The 13897-nt window shown below is 38.0% G+C and overlaps 1 protein-coding gene across 1 annotated transcript in view; it reads left to right on the top strand.

Annotated features, from left to right (window-relative positions):
- Positions 1–13897, top strand: part of OVCH1 (ovochymase 1) — a 59966-nt gene that overhangs the window by 10890 nt on the left and 35179 nt on the right. The window contains exons 8-14 of the mRNA XM_024257454.2: positions 1173–1271; positions 2641–2728; positions 8498–8631; positions 9994–10131; positions 10239–10369; positions 11143–11236; positions 12252–12380. Coding sequence (XP_024113222.2) covers positions 1173–1271; positions 2641–2728; positions 8498–8631; positions 9994–10131; positions 10239–10369; positions 11143–11236; positions 12252–12380 — 813 coding nt within the window. The remainder of the gene's footprint in view (positions 1–1172; positions 1272–2640; positions 2729–8497; positions 8632–9993; positions 10132–10238; positions 10370–11142; positions 11237–12251; positions 12381–13897) is intronic.

The raw sequence follows: 13897 nt of genomic DNA, 5'->3' as shown, positions 1-13897 counted from the left end.
TAACTTGAACAAACCAAATCCCTGTATAAAATTTTCATGAGATGCCTTTTTGCATTTACAAGATTTTATTAATAGACCTTGAGAATAGACTCATCAGGGGATTCTTTCTTCATTTTTTCAGTTGGCATGATTTTTCTCTGTACTACTTAAGAATACTAAAAATAAATCACTCATCTCCCACTTTGTCCGTTCAACCTTGTTAACTTACTTGGCAACAGTGAAAAAATGAGGGAGGCCTTGGAGAGTTAATTTGGCTCTGTGACACTAAAATCTAGATTAGAAAATGTGGGCCTGGAGATACCAAACCTGTCGTCTGCAGAATGAAAGAGGCCTGAGAGAACACAGCTTTCAGGAACAAGCAGTTGAATGTAGAAACCAAACATTTTTTAAAATGACAAGACCCAGAGCCCCAGAACATAGCACTCCCTCCATCCTCCATCCCTTTCCCATGGCAGTCCAAGGGCAGCCACCTGACTAAGGGCTTTTAGAAGTGGTGCTGTGGATCCTACCACAGGCCAGCACTTCCTCAGACTGCCGCAGACTCTCCTTTGGTCTTAGATGTAAAAGGCCTCTTCACTGCTCTACTTCAGGGGAGCAGTTCTCTTTTGGTAGCAATTGTGTTCCATTTTGATCACCCGGAAGGGAAAGTTGACAAGGTTTAAAAGCCCTGAACAAAGATAAATGGTAACAATGAGATTTTACAAGAGCAATGAAATCAGACATTAATGGTTAATTCCAGTGAAATGAACATCAGAACGTGATAAGTGATTTATTTAAATAATGCTTCCTTAGGATAACCTTCTAAGCTTCTCATCTTCTATTTGCCTATTTTTTCTAGTTCATCTTCCCCTATCTCTTTCCAGAACTGGCTATGCTTTGGAAATAGGGTTAAATTGAGTTTTCTTAACTCTAAAAATCAGAGAATTGAATATTTCACATCTTATTTTTAAAACCACACTAACCATCAAATCAAATCAATTTCTGCTTCCACATAGTCCTTTAGCCTTTTTTAAAAGACGTAGTGGGTCACTGACTCTGAGAAAAGATTCCCTCTGCATTGATTTTAGTTAGAAGTTATAATTCTTAATATTCTTTTAACGTCACATTGTTAAAAATGTTTTATTTAAATGATTATTATTGGGAAAGGCACTAACTCCTAATACCTTCTACAGGTTTGGATCGGGGCCAACCCCTCTCAAAAGTGGGCCCAAGTTGTATAACAAAGGCCCTGAGTTCTGTCCAAGAAGTGAACGGAAGCCAGAGAGGAGAGGGTACGTGCAGTTCTAATTAGAGAAGGAAGCTGACTTGAAAAAAGTCATCAGAGGAAAGCAAACAGGAGGATTGTACCATATTCACAATCTGAGTTTTATTTAAATTTTCGAATGTAAACTTTAAATGCCCTGCTCATATTCATACATAAGCTCCAACATTTAAAACCTGACCCTGGCATCTAAAACTTTTGAGTGAATGAGGGAGACTTTCCATGCCATTGCTATTTATTTATTTAATTTTATTTATTTTGAGATGGAGTCTCACTCTGTCACCCAGACTGTTGTGCAGTGGCAGTCTCTGCTCACTGCAACCTCTGCCTCCTGGGTTGAAGCAATTCTCCTGCCTCAGCCTCCCAAGTAGCTAGGACTACAGGCACCCCCCCACCACGCCCAGCTAATTTTTTTTTTTTTCTTTTTGAGACAGAGTCTCATGCTGTGTCCCCCAGGCTGGAGTGCAGTGGCACAATCTCCGCTCACTGCAACCTCCACCTCCCGGGTTAACCCCATTCTCCTGCCTCAGCCTCCCGAGTAGCTGGGACTACAGGCACGCACCACCACGCCTGGCTAATTTTTTGCATTTTTAGTAGAGACGAGTTTTCACCGTGTTAGCCAGGATGGTCTCAATCTCCTGACCTCGTAATCTGCCCTCCTCGGCCTCCCAAAGTGCTGGTATTACAGGAGTGAGCCACCGCGCCCGGCAATTTTTGTATTTTTAGTAGAGACAGGATTTCACCATGTTGGCCAGTCTGGTCTTGAACTCCTGACCTCAGATGATCCACCTGCCTCGGCCTCCCAAAGTGCTGATGCTGGGATTATAAGCATGAACCACTGCACCTGGCTTACTTAACATCTTTTTTTTTTTTTAAGACTGGGTCTTGTTCTCCACCCAGGCTAGAGTGCAGTGGCGTGGGTTCAAGCAATTCTGCCTCAGTCTTCTGAGTAGCTAGGACTGCAGGCATGGACCACCACACCTGAATAATGTTGGCCAGGCTTGGTCTCAAACTCCTGACCTCAAGTGATGCAACCGCCTCAGCTTCTCAAATTGTACTTTAGCATCTTTATACAAAGGTATTTAACCTTACCCAAGACAGTCTAGAAAGAGATGGGAAAGTTGGATAAATGTTAAATCTGTAAGAAGTGTTTTAAAAAGTTTTGATTTTGATTCAAATTATGGTGAATTCAGAAATGTTTTTAAAGTCTGTTTGCAAATACAATGTCTAAATCATAGCTTCTAAAAATATTTGCATTCCCATAAATACCGATGAAATGAGTAATATAAACTGTATAGCTTCAGGCTGGCCTCTGTATCATTTTGAAATGTTGTCTGTGGGTGAGGCAAATGATCGGCTTGTTTCCCATGTTTTTGAAGATTGTAAACCTCAGGGGACAGTGTTACTTGGAGAAAGTGGGAAGATTCGTTACCCCCATTCCAAAGGAGACTACTATTCTCATAATTGGTATGTATCCTACATAGGAATGATTCCTGGGGCTTTTCCTCCCACAAAATGGGGCAGTTTAAAACACTCTACTTTGGCAATTTTTTTTTTTTTTTTTTTTTTTTTGAGACAGGTCTCTCTACGTTGCCCAGGCTGGGCTCGAACTCCTGGGCTCAAGGGATCTTCCCACCCCAGCCTACTAAGTAGTAGGGATTACAGGGGCATGCCACCACAACTTGGCTTATTTTGGCATTTTTATCTGGTATCTCCAGTTCTAATATAAAAGTATCTATTTCCTCTGATATTTTTTAATTGGTGAATATTTACTCATTCATGTAAATCATCGACCTGAATAGTTATTAAACTAAAGTTTACTTGAATTGATGTGTTCAAATTCGTAATACTAACAGTGTCCGGCAACGAGATTGCTATGGGATTCAGTGATTAATTCTGTCACATTTATTTCTATAATCATGGTAATATTTTGTTTAGCATCACCTAGAAGATGGAAAATAGTTAATGTCCTATAAGCTTTAATCTCATTTTACGAATTTTCTACATACCCTGTCCTCTAAAATATATCTAAATATGGCTAAAAATATCTTTAAGCTTTAGAAAATCTTTCTGCAAGTATATCAGTTTCTTAAGTGATCTAAATTCATTTTTAAAATCGTACTGAGAATTTAATAGTGTAGTACAAAGATAACAACAGTTCTACAAGTTTCTAATCTGGTAGAAAGAGCTAGACAAAAATAACTATACTACAAGAGGAGATAAGCTTTATAATCCACACCATCCAAGAAGTGCACACTATAAAAGATAGAGACTAATTCTCTTTCATGTGGTTTTTAAGGTGTGTGGAGTGGTTAGAAGTGTGGGGAGAGATATAAATGTTATAGTGGAAAAGATGGCATTGAAATGAGGCGTTGAAGGATAGTTATGATTTTATAGCTCATGAGGTCTTTGGTAGCTCTAATACTGAAGATTTCAACAGACGGAGAGGCAGGAAGGGGTCATTCTAGGCCAAGGGAATTAGGTATAAGCAATGTCAAGGAGGTGGGGAAGATTAGGGTTTTTTGGGTTTTGAGTATCCCACTGTGACTGGACAACAATGTGAATGAGAACTGGGGTAGCAGTGGATGATGAGGATAAAAAGGATGATTGGGACTTAATTGCAGAGGACCTTGAGTTCCATGCAGAGAGATTAGACCTTATGCTACAGCCAATGGGTATGCTAAAACTAAAATGATGGAAAGATTATAACTTTCAAAACTAATGTAAAATGAATATAAATATTTATTTCAAGTACAGATAGAAAAGATGTGGCTTAATTTCAGCTCATAATTTAAAAGGCTTAATGGTCTAAACTGACTTTGTCTTAGGCACACTTGTGATGATAGAATGCTAATAAAGCTTTTGCCACCTTTGCTTAAGCTATTAGAAGGATATTTAGAACAAGAGTTTAAGAAACTCTTTTATTAGAGTCTCAGGGACCTCTAGGACCTCTAGGGTACAATCTTTAGACAGGGAGATTGATAAGCCAGAATTTGTCTGAAGGAAAATGACCAAGATGGGAAAAATTCAGAACAATGTTTTGAGAGGTATGGTTATAGGAACCATAATATTTTTTGATCCAAAGAAGACTGAAGAGGAGGAGGGAACTGTCTTGATTTATCTTAGAGGCTACTAAAGAAGCAGAGTTAGACTTGTTCTGAATAATTACAGAGCTGAAAACTAAGACCACTGGGTAGAAGTTAGAAGGCAGAGTTCAATTCAATAGTAAGTCATTTCTTGTTTGAGTGATTTCTGAAATTAACTAGCCTGCTTCAGGAAGTAATCAATGCTCTTGATAAGTGGATATTTGAGCAAAGTATTTGTATATTGGGTAAGAGACATGCAGATTGCAGCCTACTTACCCTCAAACACAGTGACCCAACTTAGACAATTAAGCATTTCAGAAATCTCTGCAAGAAAAAGTTTCAAGAGAAGAAGAGTTATTTTAGAAGTAAAAATCAAATCAAATGCCATCGCATATGGAAACTCAAGCTTCTTGAACTGAGCAGAACTGTAGGATCAGAAGCCACATTCATAGTGGGTTAAGTGACTGTTGAAAATTTAATATCCCAAATAATCAACAAATTTTTATTGAACCCTTAGGATGTGTAAGACACTGTCTTAGGTGCTAGAGATACAGCAGTGAATGAAACACACAAAAATGTTTGCCTTGGTGGGGCAAGTTAGAAGGTGGAAATGGGATAATTTTTAAAGGTTACATATAATAGTAGAAGGTAGTAAATGCTATACCAAAAAAATAAGGCAAGATAGGGGGGCAGAGAATGAAAGTATACAATATCAGAGAGGGTGGTTAGGGAAGACCACATTATAAAGATCATACTTGAAAAAAAGACTTGGATAAAGCAAGGGAGGGAATTATATGATCATTTTGGAAAGGAACATTCAAGGCAGAAGGAATAGTAGATGTGAGACAAGAATACATTTGGTATATTTGGGGAATAGCAAATTGACCAGAGAGCCAGAGTTGAGTGGCTGGAGAGGGGCAATGTGGCCAAATTCTTTAGAACTTACAGGACATGAAAAGAACTTTGGATTTTACCATAAGGGAGCTAGAGAACCATTGGAGGATTTTGAACAGAGGAAGATCATGATCTGACACATTTTAAAAAGATCACTTTTATTACTGGGTTGCAGGTAGACTGTAGGCAGGCAAGACCACAAGCTGGGAGACCAACTACTGCAATAGTCCAGGTAAAAGATGATGCAGTCATCCAGGTAAAAATCTAGCTTTGACCACATTTGTAGAGGTGGTGAAGAGAGGTAGGGCCGTAGGATTTGCTGATGAGTTGATAGTTTGGGTTTTGAGGGAGAATGAGATCCCCATATGAGTAACCTAAGAGTTTTTAACCTGAGCTATTGGAAGAATAGAACTGTTGTCTGAGATGAAAACATTGGGGAGGTGGCTTTTAGACGGTAGGGTCAAGAAAGGCACTTTGTTTTGATAAAGTAGACTCAACTGTGCTTATGGACAGAGAGAGTGAGAGTCAACAGTCATAGGAAACACACAGAAATGTGAAGTAAGCTTTCTGAGAACACAACATATAAAGAAGGTTTGGCATTGATAAGAGGGCAGAATAATACCTTTTCTGGGAAAGCAACAAAGAAGGTAATCTATAGGAAAATTGAAGGAATTTACACTGGATGTCTTAGTTATCACACGAGATTTTAATTGCTTCAACTTTAGAAGATGAAGTAGAGATAAAATAGTTAAGATATAAATAGTTTATAGGGACTAAAGTAAGGAGTCAACCAGAGATTAATAAGACTTTCAGTAGCAGTAAAACCCAATTAGTATTAGCATCTATTTGTACTATATTTCAATAAATCAAGACAAAAAAATTCATTGTAAAACACAGCTTCAATAGGAGAAAACAAAATTCCTAAGATAGGTTCATATAAGGCTGAGTCACCAACGACTATCTTCAGTGTAAGGCTAAACAAGGTGTAAACCCACCCGCATGGAAAGTTACAGGCCTCAACCTTGGCACTAGATGTAGGGAGAGGTAAAAAATTATTTGAGAATTTGAACCACAGGCTAATACTCGTGCAGATCTACCATCTAAATTCACACCTCAAGTATAGGCCAAAACATGTCAAGCAGAAAATTCGGCACTGTGAAGTTGATAGTGCACAATGTGACTGACAGAAGTGTATACACATTCTGCCCGGAAGAACTCTTTCAATTCAGGTCTACAGAAATCATAAGACTTCTTTGTAAGATGCATTCTAATTTTAGAATGTGAAAATGTGAAAAAATTGTGTTTTAGAAATGAGGTATAGGGCCAATTTGCACAGTCAGTGATTTCTTCAGCACGCTGAGTAGCCTTAGATAGTGAAAGGGTTTTGTGAATTCCAACTGGAGCTAACTAGAAAATCATAATGGAGACAGAGATAATATAAAGAAGGAGGAGAGAGTTACGCAGTCCCTCCAAGCCTCTCTGTATTCTGGTGGGTGGTAGCTAGATTCTCAGAAATGACAGATACCACCCAGGTTGCCCTCCTTCCTTTCATACCCATGAGAGACATTGCATTTCTCAGAGCCTAGATCAGTGCCTGGCACATAATAAATGCTCCATAGATTATTTGAATTAATAAATCAGTGGTTAGTTTGGGGACACCTCTCTCACTTAGCTTGACCAGACTTCAAAATCCTTTTAAAACAGCAATCACTAATAATAAATGAAAGTTGGCATAGATTTGAAACCTATTTTTCGTCTTTCAGCTAGAGATTTTGAGGCCGAAAATAATTAGATAATGGAACAATTTGAGAAAGTACTGGCCTTTGAAGTCATAAAGCCTAAACTACAGTTCCACTTATACAAGAGATGTGATGAATCTTTTGTTATCAATGCCAGTTTTCCCATTTGGAAACAGAGGGGTAATTTCTCTCTTGCCTACCTCAGAGAGATGTAATTAATCTCAAAAAGGATGATGGATGTGGAGAGCTTTTATCCATTGAAGTGCTTAGCAAGTGAATTTTATAATATTTTAGACAGCTTATTTTTACATCTATATTCAGGATGATGGACTTGAATAGAAAAACACTAAAGAGTTTCCGGCTGGGCATGGTGGCTCACGCCTGTAATCCCAGCACTTTGGGAAGCCGAGGTGGGCGGATCATGAGGTCAGGAGTTCGAGACCAGCCTGGCCAATATGGTGAAACCCCGTCTCTACTGAAAATACATAAATCAGCTGGGCATGGTGGTGCATGCCTGTAGTCCCAGCTACTTGGGAGGCTGAGGCAGAAGAATCGCTTGAACCTGGGAGGTGTAGGTTGCAGTGAGCCGAGATTGCGCCACGGCACTCCAGCCTGGGTGACAGAGTGAGACTCAGTCTCAAAAAACAAAAGAAAAAGAAAAAAAGACTTGCTAGTTAAGGAGATGTCTGGTAAAAAAAAAAAAAATTATTAGTGTTTACTTTTTGGAAACCGGGCATAAAAGACTTGACTAATTCCTAAAGTCCTTAATATTCATAAAGGGCAGTGAGGCTGTTAATAGGTCTAAGGTAAAGACTGCTGAATTTTGGTAAGAGTTAATTCCAACATTTTAGATTCTAGGTAAGATTGCTTTGCACTCAGGTGAAGGTGAGACATGGAAGAAGCTAGGATTTATGGCCCACTAGGATTTATTCTCTTGAATAATAAATTTATGTATGAAAATGAAGATAAGGGATTATATGTCAAATTACATAAGACTACTATCTCAAGTTGAGATATGCTTTTAAAAATGTTAGCAAAAAGTCACAGCTGACCTTACTGGGAGTTAGAGAGATAACATTTTAACCCAGGGACTGTGACTTAGGATGACCGTGGAATATGTGGCTGTTGAAGGTTAGCATACGCTGCATGGTCAATTCATAATTCATGAGAACCACAATTCAACCTCTGGGTGAATAGTATGAATTTTAATTAGGTGAATAACTCACATGAATCTTAGGTTTCTTCAATTTATAGATCCAAATTCTAGCATTTTATAACTAAATGAAATTTAAGGGGTGGTTTCTGGTCATTCTCCAATTAATACTCATCTATTTTTCAGATAAATGTTATTAATTTGAGCACAAATTTTTCTCACAATGTTCTATTGCCTTTTATCTTCTAGTAGTCTATAAAATTGTATGGTTATTGAGTTGTGAGCTAAAGCACAGGTATTAGATTTTATTTAGCAAATCTGACTCTGCCATTTATTATATTTTCTTCACCTTCCCCTACCCCAGCTTATATGTTTGGAAAATAATGGTACCAGAAGATAAAATAATCCTGATAAAATTTACAAGTTTAGACATGGAAAAGCAAGTTGGATGTGATCATGACTATGTATCTTTACCATCAAGCAGTGGAGTGCTTATTAGTAAGTATGTTACATTTGTTTTTATTTGTCATTTTAGAGTATCTGAAAGACCAAAGAGATGCTAAAGGATCTAAAATAAAATTTCTGGCTGCTCTGCCCATGGAGTAGCCATTATTTATTCCTTTACTTTCCTAATAAACTTGCTTTCACTTTACTCAAAAAAATAAAAATAAAAAAATAAAATTTTTTTTATTGTACCAAGGGCAATGATCTTATCTTACAGACTTTTCCCTTCTAGAGGGGTTAAGGGGAGGGAGTACGAGTGGAGACAGTGGTCAACATGCTGACCATTCTTTTCAGTGTTTTTCTAAGTTAGGAACCAGATCCCACATTCCTTTCTCAAGTTCACTAACAGTATTGAATGCAATTGATGTCACAGTTGTCAGAAAACTTGCTTTTGAGGCAATTTTTTTTATTATTTTTATCACAAAAATGGGTACATGTTTACCAAATTTGGTAAATACAGATTAGCCAAAGGAAGAAAATATAAACCATTCATAACCCTGTCACCTAGAGATAATCTCTATTAGCACTTAGAGGTGTATCTATTTACACATATACTTTGAACTTTACATTGTTTGATATAATTTCCTTCTCATAACACAATTGATCATTTCATGTCATTCAATTTATTTTATTGAATACTTCTTATAAGCTACATAAACATAACCAATATACCTAATTTTGTTGAAATACTCTTTGTTAACCATGATAGAAGCTCTCCACAGCTGGTATAGACCTGGATCTCTAGTTCTCTATAAGGCCAATGGTTAAGACAAATGTCTCTTCACACATATTTGACAGGAAGTTATAGACAAAGTATTGTACTAGGGGTTATAATATTTATTGTCTAAATTATTTCATGCTCAGGCCTGCTATTTACACAGTAATTATTCTCTCAACCAATCATTTGTTAAAAATTAACTGTACATGAGATATCATAGCAGGTACTGGACATTTTTTGAGAAAAAGCACTCTGCCCAAATAAATTTGTAGTTTGAGGTAATCAAAGGTGTAAAACAAAGTAGGAAATGCCGTTAGAACAGGGAATGTGCTGCGCTGATTCAAAAAAGGTAGCTCTTATTTCCAGTGGTTGTCTGGTAGAGTTTATCGGAGAGCTGAATTTTGAGTTAGGCCCTGAAGAATGAGTGGAATTTGGACATGTGAGACGGGGGGGTTGAGAAGGCGACTGGAAGAGCAAAGTCACTGAAGCAGGGAATGTTGAATGATCAAAGGACCATTAAATAGTTTAGTGTGTTTAGATCAGAGATCTCTCGTGGAAGATGATGGAAAACAAAACAAACGTGTAAGTTTCCACCACTTTTTAGTAATGTTATTTCACTTTCCTTCTCTTCTTTTAAGGTAAGGTCTGTGAAAAAATATTGCCCTCACCATTGCTGGCAGAGACCAGTGAGGCCATGGTTCCATTTGTTTCTGATACAGAAGACAGTGGCAGTGGCTTTGAGCTTACCTTTACTGCCGTACAGAACTCAGAAGCAGGTGAGTGTTCAGGTATTTAATTCCCTGCCATTTTCCCTTGATATGGATGGGGAAGAGGAGGAAATGTCTTTGGCCATTCACTTTGAATTTCCCCAATGCTTCCACAGGGTCAGGTTGTGGGAGTCTGGCTATATTGGTAGAAGAAGGGACAAATCACTCTGCCAAGTATCCTGATTTGCATCCCAGTAATGTAAGATGTCATTGGTTCACTCGTGCTCCAGAGAAACACATTATAAAGGTAGGCAACTGAGGAATCGCTCTACCTCATAAAGAATAGAGTTATGTTAGGCAGAACTTAATTCATCTGGATTGTTAAATTGCCATTATGACTAGGAGCTTCTTTTAGCCATTTGCCATTTTTTTTTACTCTGAAAAGAGATCTCTTTGTGTGGTTTTGAAAACTTTCAGTGGTTTAAAAGTGTATCCAATGAAAAGTAAGACTCCTCATCAGATTCCCATTCTACCCCTGGAGGCAAACACTGATAACTTACTAGTGTCCTTGGGAGGTGTTTTGAGCATTTACTAACGTGTGTGTGTGTGTGTGTGTGTGTGTGTGTGCACGCATGTACTTATGCTGCTTGGCAATGCCTTGGTCACTGAAAAATATCTCAAAGATCTTTCCAGATGAGCCCACAGAGCTCTTTTTAATAACTGCGTAAAATATTGTATGATATTTCAGAACACATTAAACCAGTTCCCTATTAGCAGGTGTTTACTGAGCTTCCAGTCTTTGGTCATACCAGTAATGGTGCCATGAATATCTGCCAGTGTCTTTGGACACATGTGGATATGTATAATTCCCAGAAGTAGACTTGCTGGGTCAAAGGATTTGCACATTTAAACCTGGTAGTCATTGCCAAATTGCCCTTCAAAGAGACTGCAATTATTTACACTTCTATGTGAAGGCATATGAGGATGTGACAAAGAGCCTTTAAATACACAGAGGAAAACCCTTTAAGCTTCTCTGTTCTCTTCTTTGACCTTTTCTCTGGTTATGTTTCATTTGTACAGTTGTCATTTGAGGACTTTGCTGTCAAGTTTAGTCCAAACTGTATTTACGATGCTGTTGTGATTTATGGCGATTCTGAAGAAGAGCACAAGTTAGGTAGGTGGCCTTCACCCTTTAAATATGAAAGTGTTAGACTAATCAGAGTGGTTGCAACATGGGCTGGCTTCCTTGGGTACCATAAGGTAGAGTGGGAATGTGAATTTCTTGCTCTGGAAACTCAGAATGCCATACAACTTTAGCTTTAAAACCTATGAGCCAGCAAGTAATTCTCCAGTAAAGATTTTAATGGAAATGTGCAAACTGTAAAGATTGTTTCAGACTGTATGTAAAGTGAAAAGGCAGTCCCCAGAGAAACTGCAGTTATTTAAGGCAAAATTTAAAGCTTCCTTCTTTCTGTATTAATTCCTTCTGTTGCTGATATTTTGATATTTGTGTCCAGGAAAAGTAACCAAAAGCTATAATTTCTAAATGGGTCTGACAATTAATTTTAAGACTTTTAAAACTTCAAATATACTTTTAATTGTGACCTAACAATTTACTGAGTTTGATTTAATGTCCAGCCCTCTAACCACTTTTTCAGGACCTAGTATCTATCCTTCAGCTAGATGTTTTTGTGGGTTAGAGGCCAGGATTATAGATTGGCTTGGAATATTTATTTAGATATTAAGGGCAGGTCAGTGAGAGCACAATGCCATGATTCTGCAGAAAAGTGCATGTATAGTGTGAAGTTTCCATGAAAGTGACTTCAAGTGTTACCTCTCTTATAAAGTATGCTTATGTCCTCTTTGGAAGAAGGAATACACCAACTTGGGTGTTTTTTTTTAAAACCCACCTCTTCTTATTGTCTACAAAGTAATAACCAGTTGAGTTTCCGTGCATACTGGAAATCAAGTGTCCTTATTTTAGAGCTTTTTCTGTGCAATTAAAATTACAGTGCATTGTTATTGTGAAACTAACATTTAATTCTCACATGAGATGTAAGGGTGTGCATACAAATCAAAGTTGGAGAAAACTAAAGTGGTCGATTAGAAAATTGGGTGATTATTTTACTCTGTGTTCTGATTTTTTTTTTAATTATAACTATAAATCAAACTTGCCTAAAATTTTTCAGCTAAACTTTGTGGAATGTTGACCATCACTTCAATATTCAGTTCTAGTAACATGATGGTGATAAACTTTAAAAGTGATGGTAAAAATCGTTTGCAAGGCTTCAAGGCTAGATTTACCATTTTGCCCTCAGGTGAGTATAAACATTTGTGTAATAAGGACTTTTGCTTATGAAAATGGTTACAGGGAAGATAATTTAGCCATGCTTACCTCAATGTAGGATAGCAATCCCCTTGGTAAGCATAACAAAAATGCAGATTTCTGGATCCACCCCTAGAGACCTAGACTCTGTAGATCTGGGATGGGGCCCAGGAATCTGTGCTTTAGGAAGCACCTCAGGTAATGCTCAAGAAATGGCATCCACTGGAACATAAAGATTCCACAAGCCACATTCAGAAAGAATAGAATTAGGATTAAAGAAGGTAATTCAGAAATGAGATTGGCTGGCTCTGTTTTACCAAGTTAGGGGGTTTTGAAGAATTAATAGGTATCCTGGCACTCTGGAAGATAAAGTACACACTACTCAGACAAAAAGAATATCATATGCAAAAACCCTAACAAAAGAGAAGTGGGGTGGGGGGAGGGGGGAGGGATAGCATTGGGAGATATACCTAATGCTAAATGACCAGTTAATGGGTGCAGCACACCAACATGGCACATGTATACATATGTAACAAACCGGCTTGTTGTGCACATGTACCCTAAAACTTAAAGTATAATAATAAAAAAAGGAGAATGGACAATGTATAAGAAAACTACAAATAACTCTACATGTTTTGAGTTTTGGAGGGAATAATAGAAAAGGCAGGAGTGAGATCATGTTGAACATGAGGCATTAAATTTTAAGTGCCAGAGTGGTAGGATAGCTAGCTAACATTCGATTACTTGCCCTTAGCAGGTATTCACTAAGCATTTCACATGCATTATCTCATTTATTCCTCCTTACATACATAGGAGCTATGTGCATTGCTCTCCTCTCACCAGTGAGGGAACTGAGGCTTTGAGAAGTTAAGTAACGTTCCCAAAGATACACAGCTGGCAAGAGGTGGAGTCAGAACTTGGCCTCTCTGACTCCAGAGTAACCTGGAAGATTATGAATGAACTTACATGCAAGAAAAGTACTGAGAAAATCATTGTAAAGAATTTATTCTATATGTATTGTTTTATTATATGTATTGTGGGGATGGAATATATGAAGGAAGACAAGTCCAGTGTTGTATTAGTCAGGGTTCTCTTAGAGGGACAAATATATATGTGTGTGTGTGTGTGTGTGTGTGTGTTTATTAAGTATTAACTTACACGATCACAAGGTCCCACAGTAGGCTGTCTGCAAGCTGAGGAGCAAGAAGAGCCATTCTGAGTCCCAAAACTGAAGAACTTGGAGTCCAATGTTCTAGGGCAGCAAGCATCCAGCACAGAAGAAAGATGTAGGCTGGGAGGCTAGACCCATCTCTCTTTACATGTTTTTCTGCCTGCTTTATATTAGCTGGAAACTGATTAGATTGTGCCCACCAGATTAAGGGTGGATCTGCCTTCCCCAGCCCACTGACTCAAATGTTAAATTCTTTTGGCAACACCCACACAGACACACCCAGGATTAATACTTTGTATCCCTCAGTCCAATCAAGTTGACAATAGTATTAAGCATCA

Source organism: Pongo abelii, chromosome 10 (assembly GCF_028885655.2).
Source record: "Pongo abelii isolate AG06213 chromosome 10, NHGRI_mPonAbe1-v2.0_pri, whole genome shotgun sequence".
NCBI lineage: Eukaryota > Metazoa > Chordata > Mammalia > Primates > Hominidae > Pongo > Pongo abelii.
The sequence above is the reverse complement of the archived record's forward strand: the minus strand, read 5'-3'. Positions and strand labels throughout refer to the sequence as shown.